This window comes from Sander vitreus, chromosome 15 (assembly GCF_031162955.1).
Source record: "Sander vitreus isolate 19-12246 chromosome 15, sanVit1, whole genome shotgun sequence".
NCBI lineage: Eukaryota > Metazoa > Chordata > Actinopteri > Perciformes > Percidae > Sander > Sander vitreus.
The window spans coordinates 3,026,462-3,042,073 of NC_135869.1; the positions used below are offsets into that span (position 1 = coordinate 3,026,462).

The 15,612-nt window shown below is 41.4% G+C and overlaps 1 protein-coding gene across 1 annotated transcript in view; it reads right to left on the minus strand.

Annotated features, from left to right (window-relative positions):
- igf2bp1 (insulin-like growth factor 2 mRNA binding protein 1) overlaps positions 1-15,273 on the minus strand; it is a 65,351-nt gene extending 50,078 nt beyond the window's left edge. The window contains exons 1-2 of the mRNA XM_078270329.1: positions 14,662-15,273; positions 13,394-13,454 (exon numbers count right to left, since the gene is read on the minus strand). Of these exons, the coding sequence (XP_078126455.1) occupies positions 13,394-13,454; positions 14,662-14,836 (236 nt within the window). The 5' untranslated portion in view covers positions 14,837-15,273. The remainder of the gene's footprint in view (positions 1-13,393; positions 13,455-14,661) is intronic.
- Positions 15,274-15,612: the final 339 nt, after the last annotated feature.

The following is a 15,612-nucleotide window of genomic DNA, read 5'->3' on the forward strand; positions in this document are numbered from 1 at the left end:
TTTTCAAAGTTCTTCCAGCTGTGGCGGACTAGTTGGACCGTGCGAACACAGCCTCCCTCTTTCATTCCTTCAACCAGCTTCTTGAAAAGGTCGGCGTAGCGATGTTTGCGCATATCCAAAAACCTGTTGATATCCAATATTTTGATCATGTTTAAAAGTAGCTGTGTTTCTCCTTATCGGTCGATCTGCAGCCTTGCAAACTGTTGGCTGTTTGATTTGTGTACAGCAACCAGCACAGAGCTGACCATAAGCCTGCGGTAAAAAAAAAAAACCCGATTGAGACGCATATTCCGAATAACCTAGCTGTATACATGTCCAAAGAATGCCTCTAAAACCTGAATAATATCGGCATATCCCACGTCTTAAACAAAAAAAAACATGATTCATAAAATCATATTGACAATTATTATTTTAATCGCTTAGTATTCTATCCACTAAAAAGGTATGTGTAAAGGGCGTTATGCCATTCTACGCTTTATTATAGGCCCAGTTTAATATGCAACTTCATTTTATACAATATATGTAGTAGGGGGTCCCTGATCTGACTCTCTTTCAGTTATATAATATTGAAAGGTCAATTTCTGGATTTGATATCGGATCACTCAAACAAAGGTCAACTTTAATTGTAGAATCGATTATTTTATATTTTAACCCAGCCCTGGTTGCTAACCCATTTTTAGCAGGAAACGTATCAGCTCTGAAGTTCAAATGATGCTGTGTCATGTGCCGATGTCTCCGTGTTAACAGACTCCAGCAGAAGGATGGCACTAGAATCAGAGTGTGTAAGATACAGACCTTTGCAGGTAGAACACGGTTTCACTTCAGTGCTTCTGTATGACCACGAGATGTTCACGAGATGTGTCTTTAACCTCCTCTGACAGACTGGATGGACTTTTCCTTACCAACTCCCTTGAAACCTGAATATTTCATTTGATTGGGTTGGGTTTTTTTTTTTTTTTTCCCCTTTCTTTACATATTCTTTATCTAAAAAGGAGGAATGCATGAATTTTCTACTACTTTCACAGCACGAAAGCTCATTTTCTTATCTTATCATACTCACAGTCCAGTTTTTATAAAGCCAAAACTTAGTATTTTTCACATAATTAATACCTGATATTTTTTTTTATTATTGTCTCAATGTTTTGGGATTACGTTTAGATCAGGGGTCTTTAACGTTTTTTGGGCCCAGGACCCCTAACCTGAAAGAGAGACGAGCAGGGATCCCCTACTACATATATTGTATAAAACTAAGTTGCACAATAAACTGGGCCTACAATACCATATTTTTTGGGCATTTTAGGCCGTTATTTGATAGGACAGCTTACACATGAAAGGGGAGAGAGAGGGGGAATGACATGAAGCAAAGGGCTGCAAGTCAGAGTTGAACCCGCTGCGTCGAGGACTAAACCTCTTTATATAGGTGGGCGCTCTACCAGGTGAGCTACCCAGGCGCCCGCTTATATACCTTTTTATGGTGCCCGACAACACTAAGCTATTCAAATAATAATGATTTACATATTCATATATCATTATGTTTTAATGTCAAACATACATGTGGAAGGCACAGTGAATCCATAAGGTTACCTGTATCTGTGGATGGCTACCATAGTGGCTACCTTACAGGCCAGTAAGTGTATCATCAATGTTGTTGAGGTTGAGTGTCTCCATTGGGTGAGATTACTATGGATGCTGACAGGAGCAGGGCTGCAGAGAGGCTCTCTCTCTCATGTACATGCACACATTCTCTTTTAACACACACACACACACACACACACACACAAGGGGCCCCATTCACCATGCATATCCGACCCCTGGGCCCCAACAGCCCCAACAACCCTCCCTCCCCCCTGCTCTTTTCTTTCTTTCTCTTCATTTCTTAGTCTTTCCTTATCCCCCTCGCTGCTCATCGTTTCTCATGTATGTGCAGCTACCCAGATGTGTGTGTGTGAGATTTATTTTTAGTGAGTTAAAAAGCGAGAGGAGGCCAGAATGAAGGAGTAAAAAAAAGAGCAAGAGACACAGAGGGTGAGTAAGAGATAGAGAGAGAGAAAGAGAGAGAGCGAGAGAGAGAGAGAGAGAGAGAGGACAGATGGTTTGAACCAGAGAGAAGAAACAATCAGAAAGATGGGGCGGAGGAGACGAGGAGGAGGAGGGGGTTGGTGGGGTCTTCTTAAAGAGACAGGACTCACTTACCCCTTCACCTACATAAAGGCCTCCATGTATCTCCTCTAGCCACTCTCCTTCACTTTCTCCTCTGGGTTGTCATTTGAACATTTTGCTCTGGGATAATGGCTTTGTCATCACATTTGTCTTTGATAAAGTTGGACCATCTTCCCCATTTTCTTTGTGGCCATCACTGCTTATGTTATACCACTTTATAATGTATTATAATATTAGACTATACTCATCCGTTGCCATCTCTCCATCGTTGATTTAAAGGGATACTCAAGCAAATAAGTATTGCACTTAAAGTGTCACAAGTGACAGAACAAAAAGAACGGTAAAAATAGAAGCAGCAGGGATAGTCTGACTGATTAGTCCCTAGTATGGGCCAAACTCCAAAACCACTGGATCCTACATTTCCCATGAACACTTTGATCCACTATGCTAAACGTCTTATACTTTCCTTTCCTTGTACTAGACAAGTGTAACAGTCCTCTCCTCTTGATATGTTATAGCAGCAAAACAGACACATTTCTTTAACTTAAGAAAATGCATTTTAGATTAGACGGGATAGCTTTATTCATCCCCAGAGGGGAAGCTAGTGTGGTTGACCGTGCACAGTGATGAATTAAAAAAATAAAAATAAAATAAAAAGAGACACAAATTAGACAGACAACACATGAAAGTGTGGTTACAGCGATGATCGTGAGAGGAATCATAAGTGATTCTGAAATCCACAGTCCTCATGTTCTGGGCAAAACATGTTTCTTCTTCTTTCTTTTTTTTAAATCAGCGGTGGACGAAGTACTTAAATCATTTAAATGTAGCAATAACACAATTTGAAAATACTCCATTACAAGTTCAAGTCCTGCATTGTATTTTGAACTTGAAATAAAGTACATAAGTACCAGCAACAAAATACTTAACTAAGTGTCAAAATACTTAACTGTCTCGTTATGTAGAATGACCCCTTTAAGAGGTTTATCATTATTATTATTATTATTATTATTATTATTATTATTATTATTATTATGTTGTTAATGATGCATTAACAGTACTTTACACAGTGTTTTTTTGTCTATTATAATGCATCATAATCTATAAGGTGATGTGTTTTGTATGAAGATTAAAGTAACTAGAGCTGTAAAATAAATGTAAAGAATTACGATATATATTTAATATGAAAGTACTTTCCATTTTTACTTTAAAAGCCCATTGAATTAGGACTGCAGCTAATAATTACTTTCATTATCAACAAGTATTTCGTTGATTATTTTCTCGATGTCCGCTATAATTTCCCACAGCCCAAGGTAATGTGTGAATGAATGAATGAATTGATTAGTTAAATGTAAGGCCCAAATATCATATTCCAGGAGTCTGAGTCAGCCAGATCAACAAAAGTAGTCGTCTCAGGATGAAATCCTCCCTTTGTGTTTCCCCAGATTGGTTCCTTGCTGAGCCATGACAGAGGGTTACTTCCTTGCTTGTTGTTTTAGGTTTGTTGCCGGGAAACCTTAAACCTCTACACAGGACTTGATTTTCCTAACTCAGGCCGCTGAAGCCTCATAGTCACTTCCCCTAAACTCCGCAATGCACTGCTGCACAGGACAGGGACTGTGGATTTGTGTTGGTAAGGGACCTCTGCACGCTCGGTGTGGACAGAAGGAACGAGTGAGCCATAGCTCTACAGTAATGGATTTAAAATATGTAGATTACACCACTACTCGGTACACAAACCGGTCAGTTAACAGTGGAAAAAGAGCTGAAACAATCCACCCAGTCCTTTTCACTCAATGCCACTGCAACCACTTCTCTCTCTCTGTGTGTGTGTGTGTGTGTGTGTGTGTGTGTGTGTGTGTGTGTGTGTTCTGAAACAATTGATGGTTTAATGCAAATAGGCATTAAACAAAACCAAACCACAGACATGCCGCTAGATAATAATGTAGAGCAGCAGCAGGCTGTCTAATCAGATTACAACTCAGCTATCGGCCAGAACAGTTTCTCCGAGACGCTCTAGAAAGCCGTGCAAAAAGGTTCAGCTGACGCCCAATTTAAAACACATGCATGTACAGTATGTTTCATTCACTCTCGCTGGATCCCTTCGTCTGTCTCTCTACCTTTCTATCACTCGCTCGCTCTTGGCTGGAATGGTGCAGAGAACATGGCATCACGCCAAGGGGGGGGAGAGAGAGAGAGAGAGAGAGAGAGGGAAAGGGAGGGAAAACAAGAGAGAGGTAGAAAGAGATGAACATACTGTACCAGAGAGAGGGGACATACTCTAAAAGTATGAACAGAGAGACAAAGAGAGAGAGAGAGAGAGAGAGAGAGAGAGAGAGAGAGAGAGTAAAGTCAGAGCATGCGTGTGGGCGGGCGAAGCGGGGAGGGAGGACCTATCGCTCCTCTCGGCTCTGCGCCGAGCGACCGCCTCCCTCGCTGCTCACAGACGATTGGTCGCACCCCCCTTTGCGCCCTCCGCCCACTCCTCCTCCTCAGCCATGAGAGGAGTGGAGAGGAAGACAAATCTCTCTCTCGCTCTCTCTCTCTCTCTCTCGCTCTCTCTCATTTAAAGTTGCAGCACACTTAACATGACGTACAGAAAGGGAAATAAGGAGCACGGCTGCAGCTCTTGGAGTTATGAATGCAATTAAATAGAATGAAAAGGGCACAAAAAATACCAACTGAAATATGAGGAGAAAATGGAGAAATCTAAGAGCTGCACAGATTTATGAGAGAGTCCGATTAAGAGGACAGAAACTGGAAAGAAAAATTCTAAACAGCATGAAACAAATGGGATGCTTACAACATGACTGCAGACCAGCTCCTTTGAGTGAAATCAAGCACATATTTATTATAACTTCTGACTGGTGCATTTCAGTCAGATCTGGAATCAAAGTAGACACTTATTATTTGTTTGCTGCCGAAGACTGAAATGATTTCAAGAAATGCTATGTGCACAGATGGTGATGTGAGAGCAGAATCTTCAACATGTCACAGTATGTGCAGTCAAAGTGTGTGTTCAAACACAGTTGGAAGGCATTTTGATAACAGAGCAGATATTATTAAGATACAATGGTGTTACGAAACCATGCAGATGGCAGCTATGGACAATTGTTGACATCATCTTGGCATTATATCCATATTTTCTAACTCAACGCTGTCTCTAATAACAGCAGACATACTGTGGTTCAAACCCTTCCAAGGCTGTCGAGGCTTGACTCGTGAGAGATCAGATTCTTAAGGATTCTGTGGCTTTTAAACCCTGCTGAAGTGCCCTTGAGCCACACACTGAATGCCCACCCAGCTCCAAGGGGTGCAGCGGACCTGACCGTCTTGACCGTCCTCCTCCAAACAACACAGGAGCAACACTCGCCATCCAATAGGAAGACTGACCGACAGTCAGGGAGGATGGCATGTGCATATTGACCAAAAGAAGGACGAGAACGTCAACACAAAGCGAGTGAACACTATAGCATTGTAGTAGTGCATTAGTAATGTGCTAGTCTGGATCAACGGAAGTACATTTCCAGGATAAAGCCTGAGAAGCCAGCACCTTCCGCTGTGTGGTGCCGTTTCCAAAATCCCGTCGCTACAGGAAACAACAACAACAAACTTCGAGCTGGCGAGCTACACGCACGGAAATGTGGATGGTGCAACAAGGCCGGCCCGCTTGGTTCTTTCAGGGAATGATTGTAAAGATTTACAAAGAATGTGTTCATGGCATCTCCTCTCCAACTGGGACGTTTTGGGGACCGATTGGTGGGACTGCTGTGCACAAAGTACACATGGCGATACACTGGTAAGAGCAAATGAGGTTTAACCATGTATCCAGCTAATTTAAATAACTCATGTTACTTGATTGCGTGAACAGTTAACTTCAGTTAATATTGTATGTGGCGTTTGCTTTTGTGCAAATGTTCCACCAAAACAAGTTCCTTCCCGAGACGATTTTGCAGCGCCGCAGTCGCTGCCGTCTGGAGCTTAGCGCCGCCCCAAGACGATCGCGATTGGTTTAAAGAAATGCAGACAACTCGTGTTCCCCTATCCGGGAATGTATCTGCGGTGTAGAGCCAAACTATACTCCACAGCGCTGCGGAGACAGGGCTGGCAAATGCAAGACTAGTACTGTGCTTACTTCTTGCTTTTACAGAACGTTTATTTTTTGCCTGATTGAATAACTCCCAGTTATGTCAAAGTGTTTAAACTGAGGCTGCAGGTGAGTGAGGCTGGCTAGAAATCATGTGAAAGGCAACACAGAGACAGATTGTGATGTGTACAAAAGACTCATCTGCCACCGCGAAAGGATGTGTGACGACAGGAAGTCTTTCTGCTCTCCATGTAAGGGTGTGGAGGTAGGTAGACACATTTAACCTAACCTGATTTTTATTTGGCTTTTCCTACACTAAGAGGGCTCAAAAGTAGACATTGCTTTCTTTTAGAAGCCAACTGGCTTCTTTTTTTTTCGCAATGAAGATTATATGGTGATGCGTGAGCTTTGAGCAGAGCTATCAAGCCGCTGTATATACGTTTTAGGCGGCCTGATTTGCAGGTGCAGCAATGACGCCAACTGTCTCGAGTCGATAGCTCGTGTCTTCGTGGGCAAAAAAAAAGAAAAAAAAAGAAAATGTGTCCAGTCGACTTAGAAAGAGAACAAACTTCTCAACAAACTAAAAGCCTACATTGTTGACATTGAACCCAAGCAAAATATATCTCTCAACTTCATTTCAAGAGTGCAAACACAATTATAAAAAAAATACAAAAACGGTGAGCGGACCGAGATGATCTGAAAATGTTGTCAACATGAATGTGACAGTATCTATCAGACTGGAAATGATGGAGGGAGGACAGAAGGAATGACTCACAAAACCGGGTGCCGTTGCTTGGGTTTGTGATGAACTTTGATTGATTGATTGATTGATGGATAGATTGGGAGGTGGGAAGGGGGCTTCACAGAGAAATACATGGGTTTTTTCTCGTTTCTTCCGTACATTATGGAGGTATACAGGGAACAAGAATGGGGGGAGAGGGAAAGCTTTGAACTCACACACACACACACACACACACTGTTGTATGCACAGTGACATTCAGCAGGCTTTAGGGTTGCTTGGCAATGCATACTCTCAGGCAGCATAGACAGCTTAGATTTACTTTTGAGTTATTAAATAAATTGTGTTTTTTTTTGTCTGAGTGTACTGAAAGTGATAGCTGCAACACATGAGGATTAACACAAGAGAAATGGTTGCAAACAGCAAAAAGATGCTAGACAGTTTGGAGATGAGAAAATATGAAATCCAACAGGACCTTTTCCTCCATTAGTATTTCTGATCAAGCTCTGATGCAATAAAACATTACATTCATTCGATTGTTTTTAATTGTCATTTTGCCGACAATCAGAAGTGTTAATTGGGTCAGTTAGAGCTGCAAAGATTTATTGATTCATCGATTAGTTGTCAACTATTAAACGAATCCTAAAACCAACTATTTTGAGTCATTTTTTATGAAAAAATAAAAAATGGACAAGTTCTTTGAATCCAGCTTCTTAAATGTAAATGTGTTCTAGTTTATTCACCCATCTGTGACAGTAAAGTGAGTATCTTTGAGTTGTGGACAAAAACAAAATATTTGAGAACCACTGATCACACTGATCCACATTTTTTTCAATCAACAGAATAATGGACAATGGAAATAATGTGTTAGTTGCAGCCCTAAAGTCAGTGAATAGGATGAAGAATGAGCATCAGCTGCCAATGGTGAGAAGACAATATTCTCTGGCTCCACTAAATGTTGTAGCTAGTTAACGGTGGGTGGAATGTAACTAAGTACATTTACTCCAGTACTGTACTTAAGTAGATTTTTGAGGCACATGCACTTTCCTTAAGTCTTTTCTTTTCATGCCACTTCTACTCGGCTACATTTCAGAGAGAAATATTGTACTTTTTACTCCGCTACACTCATCTGACAGCTTTAGTTACTTTACAAATAAAGATTGTTGCACACAAAACACATGTAGTTTAAAAAATATTATGTTGTATTATAAATTAAACTACCCAACAATATAACAGCCTAAAAGTCCAGCTGGAATGATTAGCCTATTATTCATTTAGTTGACTGACAGAACTGTTTGGATCGTTGCATTTCATTCATTTCAATGCAGGACCTTTACTTATAACAGAGTATTTCTACAGTGTGATATTAGTGCTTTTACTTAGGTAAAGGATCTGAATACTTCTTCCACCGCTGCTGGTAAATGAGCGGGAGGGGGAAATGCCAATGAGCCTTGTCACAGAGAGATGACTCTTTTCTGCAGTATGCATGTTGTGGGGGAGGCACACCATACAGTTTCATACGGTTTATAGTGCAAAATATTCTCCCATTCATCACGTTCAAGTCGCAGAATAATTACCTTGGTTGTCGAGCTCGTAGCGTTACAAAACAAATGTACCTATTTCAAACGCTATGTTATGGGTGTATTCTGTGCGAGCGCATGGTTTCTGTAGAGGCAAACTTCTTCCAGTACTTCTCCCCTAACCTGTATTGGTGGCTCAGTGGATAGCACTGTCGCCTCACAGGCCCACCGCTCCTGTGGAGTCGGATTCTCACTACGTTGTGCAGTGCATGCATGCATGTAAGTGACAAAAAAAGTAATAAAACTTGTGATTTCTTGAGATTGGCTTTACTTCCTCATTGTTTGGGGTCCCACAGACCCCACTGCTGCACATGTCAAAATAGTAATAATAATAATAGCAAAATCATCAACAATAACCTTTAAATCTTTTTTTCTTTGGATGTTGTTAAAACAACCAATGTTTATTACAAGACAAACAGAAATATATCATGTTTATTATGTTCCATGGTCTATGTATGAGTCAATATATTGATTTTGTTAGAGTGATGTTACATGTGTTTTGGGGCGAGTTACACCTCCAATGAACAAACTGTCATAAAACTCCAGTCCAACAAAATACAAATAGATGTATTTAGAATTTGGGAGATATAAACATGGCATGCATGTATGTATATACAGTAGGTACAGCAGTTATGAATCAGCCGATATGACAACTAGGGCTGGGTACATCGTTCAAAGATTTTCGATACAGGTACCAATACCAATACTGTGACTTTGATACCGGTTCCTAAATGATACTTTTTCCGATGCAATTTTTTTTTTTTTTAAACAAAAAGAAATTACAACATTACACATTAAGCCAAACATATTTTTATTTATTTTTCCGCTCCTACTACGTGGAGTTGTTCCTGCGTGTCTCTACGACGTGTAACGTTAGACAGCCAATCACAAACAGTATTAGATCGTGGTAGAAGCATGCTGCGTGTTTACTGCCCCACTGGCGCTGATGAGATTTACTCCTTATGGATTAAAATTGGGTATTGAATGACAAGGTATTTTTCAATACTCGATACTTTAGAGGCAATTCGGTCGGTGCCTAAAAAGTGTTGAATTCGGTAGCCGGCCCTAATGACAACATCCCGTTTCTCTCAAATGTGAGTCCAGGTGCTTTTGTAGAAGATTTGAAGTTTAGTGTGTAGTTTTAGAGCATTGTTAATGAAAGTGAAGCGGTGTCCAATGTGTCCAACAGTCTCAGTAGGTCCTTGTACAAATAGCGGGTGGATTCAGGGGACGGATTTCTTTCTAAGTAACACGGAATGGATTTATCTTAGTGTCACAATCCGTCCATCTACACAACAACCGGTGGAAACGAGGACAAAAAAAACAAACAACTTCGATACTGTTAGCCTAATTAAGTCCTTTCTGGAGTCCTGCACATATTGTGGACATCCAAACCCAAGATCTGCCATATTTCTAAAGCAAATATGCCAATTTTGATGTTAAGAGGAGGCTGAAAGCTAAAGATAATAACTGTGATTGATGTCAAAGATGAAACCTTGTCACAATCAACCTAAACACTGGTATAAAAATCTATGTTCCCAATGTCACAATCCTCAGCAGTACACCCACTACTGAACACATACCAAGACCACAGAGTGAGTGCATATGCATAAGCTTACTCCTGACTCTGGAAATATTACAAGAGTTTGGAAATAAAAAATACCAGTTAAGCAGTTATGGTCAGAAATGGCATGATTATAAGCTAAATCTAATACTAAAACTCACTGCAAATTAAATTAAATTGTTTTAACGTTTTAATTAAATCAAATCTGATGTAAAATGGATATTATTAAAATTATTTCATAGAAGTAATTTAAAAAAAAAAAGTATTGTTTGTTGTGTTGCTTTTACAGCAAAATGATGCAATTATTTTTGGCACATTAAAACCAAACCTTCAACTTTTTTTTTTTTTTAAATGCAAGGCATTTTTATGTGCCTTGTTGCTGCAAAAAAAAAGAAGTGTTTTTGCAGACTGATAGTATTTTATTAAATAAATGGACAGTTTGCAGGCCGCTTTGTTTGTCAGTTACATTCTTAAGAAGTAGACAGTTGTTGCTGTTGAAACCCCCACCCCACCCCCCTCATCCTCCTCCTCCCCACTGCTGCACCCCTCCGACTTTTCCTTCCCCTCCTTTACCACTCCGGCTGACCTCCGCCTGACACCAATTTCAATCAACTTCATGATTAATATTACCACTGTCTCTGACATTTAAAAAAAAACAACAACAGAAAAACAACCTCCATCTCCATTTTACAGCAGTCATTTGTGATGCATATGACACCAATATATAGTAGCCTACATGTCTACATATGGTCAGGGGGCAGCTATGGGAGGCGCCCCCTGCAGCCTGTCAGGGGTTCCGCACAAACACATAGAACACACACACAGTCAGAAAAAAACTGCACCAGAGCTGCTTTACTTTACGACGAGAAATGATATGAAACATGTTAAGTAGGCCTAGTTCATGCTCCCATTAATCATCTAAACCAGGCTACTTATTTTGTCTAAAAACACACGTCATAAGAAAGGGAAAATTGTTTGCGCAAATTAAGCTTCATTAATGAATGCGCCACTAGGCTACTGTTGTTTAGCAACTGAAATAGGCTACTCTCCACATTTACCACTTTATTTTGTAAATGCGTGTTAACTCAAACATCACACAACGCGTGTAGATGGGCCTACTGTAGCTCAGCAGATGTTTGACATCAATATTTAAAAACACGACCATTTGAGACGTATTTTGGATCATTTGGATCTCGCTGAATGAGTAGCCTAGGCCTATATGTGGACGGCCATTTTAAAATGGGGCTTAATATGCATCCGCTTTCTGCTGCATTCGTTAGTAGGCGATAGTCAGCCTAGTGAAAACACTTGGAAAAAGGAACAAGGTCAGTTGTGGTCCAGCAGGGCGAGCCGGGCGCTGAGGAGAGCCGGACCTCCACACAGTGAAAACACAGCAGTCTGCACAGTTCACAGCTTCGCCATTTTGCCCTCACTGCTGACTGACTGACTGACGTGGACGCAGCACGTGCTATGGTTAAGAAGGCCCGGGCTCGCCCACGGTGGCCCCTTCTCACAAATCACCTCTATCATGAATGACTCGATAAGGCTAGCACAGGGAAGGTGGGACACAAACACAGAATTATTTAGCGACCCGCTGGGAGATTATTAGAAATACCAGCCTGCTGCCATGTTGCTTTCCTAAACATGTCGAGTGACCCGTTTCTGCACTTTGACAATAACTGGCTTTCAGCCTTACTGCCCTGCGGAAACACCACACTGCTGGCATTCTTTTTTTTTTTTTTTTGCGCCACAGCCATGTTGCAACATTTCTTCATAGTTTGCTCTCCTGGCGCAAATCGGGCGCACAAAATCAGCACAAATTCAAATATTTGGCCACATTCACGCAAACTCGCATGAATACTGATTATATATAAAATGTTAAAGTTTTAATTAAACCCAACTATTAACCAATAGGGTTAAATCTACGTTCGATGGCCTTTTTGATCATGAAATACGCACACGTTGGCCAAATGGCGGAACATAGGGAAGTGTTCTCCTCGTATCTGTGCCAAAGGTTACAGGCATGGATGATGGCCTAAAGGCTATGCCATAATACTGTTTAAAGCAGGTCAAGTCTGGCTCCTGCTCCTAGCACAGAGCAGCTGACCTACAATGGACCACAGTGTGTCCTTTAGACCGAGGGCATTCTAAGCCACAGGTTCATTTTCCATTAAAATATGTTGGAATCGCGATCAATCAAAAGGCTTTTTTTTTTTTTTTTATGTGCAAATATTTACACCACGGTCCTGTTTTAATTTCACTCCTGGCTACAAAAACAAAAGAGCTCAAAAATAATTAACAATAACACAATTATAATCAAAAACACAGCTTTGTTTTTACAAAAATGAATGAGGTTCAACAGAATATTTATGATAAATTTAAACATTAGGACTCTGTTAAATCACATGAACTTCAACCTTTACATTTTGGCTACAGATATAATACCAAGCCAAAACAATAAATGAATAACATAATTATCAGAGTGCATTTCATGTGAATCCGTCTTAAGGAATTGAATCCATTTTACGTGATTTGCAGCCAGAGGTGAATGTCTCTAATCCAAATATTCACAGAGAAGACACTATTTTGTCAAAAAAAACTAAATGCAAGGGAATAATGTGTATACACACTTAATGGTCTATGAGTTCCAAACTCAAGAGATTAAATTAAAAAGCTGCCGGACACAACCATGGAACAACTAGGCTACACCACACACACATATCCCAAATGTAGCCTTTATTGTGTATTTAAAAAAAAGTGGAGCTGGATGAAAGGCTGGGCCTGCAGCCTCCTAGGCTATATGACGTGCTTATAGCTTTATGTGAGGACTTTGCAAAGAATAGTATCTGTAGCCTACATAGCCATGGCTTCACTCGCCACTCAACCAACACCAGCATTTTCAAATAAAGAGGAAAAACCCAATTCCCCTTACAGCACGGCACGCAGCTAGCTAAAGCTGTCACAGTTGAGTTTCACAGCCATGGCCGACAAAGTTGAGGCTCCACAGTCACACCAACACCAAAAGAACTCAAAACAACTAGCTCCTCCTGCGCAGAACAAGACCTTCAACTGGCTTTAAAATACAAGAAGACACATGGTAACGTTTCATAGTTGGCCCACCACTTATTGCAAATTCACCAGTAACTCGTTGTAGTCAGTTATGACTCCATGAAAGAAAGGCTTGGACAAGGTGATGCAACACATGAAATTGGTCTTAGAGAGTAGAGAGGGGGGGGGAGATAGTGCTCAATAATGTTTACTACCTTTGCTTCTTGGGGACGGAGTGCTCGACCTCAATACGTTTCCCTTGAAGTTCCACTTTACCTGAAAAAAAAATAAATAAAGAATGAACACGGGGGTTCAAAACACACCGAGGCTACATGCTAACTGTTTACTAGCTGTTGCAAGGCTATAGGGGGAACATGCTGTATTCGGGGTGCATAGCTAAAGTGGAGGACCCCTAACGTACTTTTTAAAACCTTCGGCTTTCAAATAACTAAGGGGAAAACAAAACAAACTGAGGAGAGGGTGTGAGGCGGACAGGTTCAAAGGGCCCCAAACAAGACGAAAAGGTCATGGAACAAGTGAATTGTGAAGGCACGTCACTTCTGTCCCATAATGAGCTACTTACACTCTCAGAGATGCAGAATGACAGCCATACGAATATAAGGCTAATTCTTCTCTCTGGCTGACGCCGTGACTTTGATTTAAAGTCCACATGCTGTATGAAAGGGCCGTGTTGGGAGTTTTGGTATTTCGTGAGGTTTCATGTAGAAGAAGCCGAGGGAGCTGACATGGCGACCTTGCCTCCTCACGTTAAATGTGTAGGAAATCATGAGGAAAAAGGCTATATAGCACTGACGATACAGGGCGAGTCAGGCTTTAACAATAATAGTGCCACTCATCGACCATGTTGGATTCGTGGTGGTGTGGGGCCTGTTTTGGTAAGTAGCCTACACAGAGTAAGATATTTTTCTATCTTTGTCATAGTGAACTGCCGGCTTAAAGGGGGAGGGGAGGCAGCGAGGCTTCATACTATATCACAGGAGAGGACTCAGTCCAATGCTAGGCGTGCAAGACATCAAAATGCCACTCAAATGCACACGTTAGGCTGAAACGCAAGAGCCATAATCAACACAGGATTGTAAGTCATTTCATTTGTTAAATAGCAATATTGTGAAATAGTGCTTTACGTTCCACCGGCTCAGGCTTTACGGTAGCCTATAGCTTCAGGCTACGTTTACTACGTGTGCCTCCCCCCCCCCCATGCAAAAGTTGAATAGCTCCCCTGGGCGTATAGCTCTCTACACACCATTAGGCTAGCTTCAATACAATAATTATGTGCATTTATTTTTATCCGGCATGTTCACGTATAGAAGCCTCGGAGGTGGACGGAGAGTGAAACTGGGGCGCACCGCTGAAGGTGGGCATGCAGCCGTAGCTGCACATCGGTGTCTACCGCTCCCTTTTAGAATGAATGATACTAAAGGTGGAAGGGGTCTTTGGCGGTCAGTAGTCCACCTTAACTCACCAGAAAACGTCTCGATAGCCTTTATGGCCCACTGATCGTCCGGACAATCCACAAACGCATAGCCCGTTTTCATTAGAAACTGTCCGGAGTATGGGATCTTGTGGTCGTCAAAGGTTTTTCCTAAGTCCTCGGCAGTCACGCTGTCGCCTAGATTCCCAATGTATAGCTTGTGCATGGTGGAAATTGTTTTTCCAAGTCCAAAAACGAAAAGAAAAAAACCCCGGAATAACTAAAATTGAAGCCAGCAAAAAAAAAAAGTTTCTCTGCTAAATTTGCTTATAGCGCAACAAGATATTGTCACACTTGCCACACTAACTGAAAGTGGAAATCACAGTAGAGGGCAAGAATATGCTATCCGAAAACGCAGATATAAAAAAGAATACAAATTGAAACAAGTGGTAGGCTAATTCTCCGCAGCAAAAATAAAAAATAAAAACAAGATTCGAAAAGTGTAAAAACCGATGAGAGCGTTGAATTTAGCTGTAAATCCAGTTGAATAAGTGGAGCAGTAGAAGACTTGCAGCCGGCCCCAGTAGACGAATAAAGCAGCAGCCTATAGCCTCTCTATCGCACAGTGAAGGAGGTGGGGTGTACTGGGTGGATTTGGTGATGGGTCTATGGTGGAGGAGTGGGAAAAACTATGGCGGGATCAGGTCGGGGAAATGTTTTCCTCTCTCTCCGCCTCTCTCTCTCTCTCTAGTTTTCTAGCCTTCCCTCTTTCAGCGGCAGAGGGGTGACGCCGCCCCTCCACCGGCCAATTCAGTATTTTTTTGTTCGCAAAGAGGAAACCACGTGGTGTATTTGGAGTAGGTTAGGGGAGGAGGAAGGGGAGGGGGCATCCCCTTCTCATCCCAGGGTATTCACCAGATGAGCGCGTGTGTGTATTTGCGCGCGCATGGACACACAAGCCGAGACCCCTAAATTCCGTACGGTGCTCGCTCTATTCTGTAC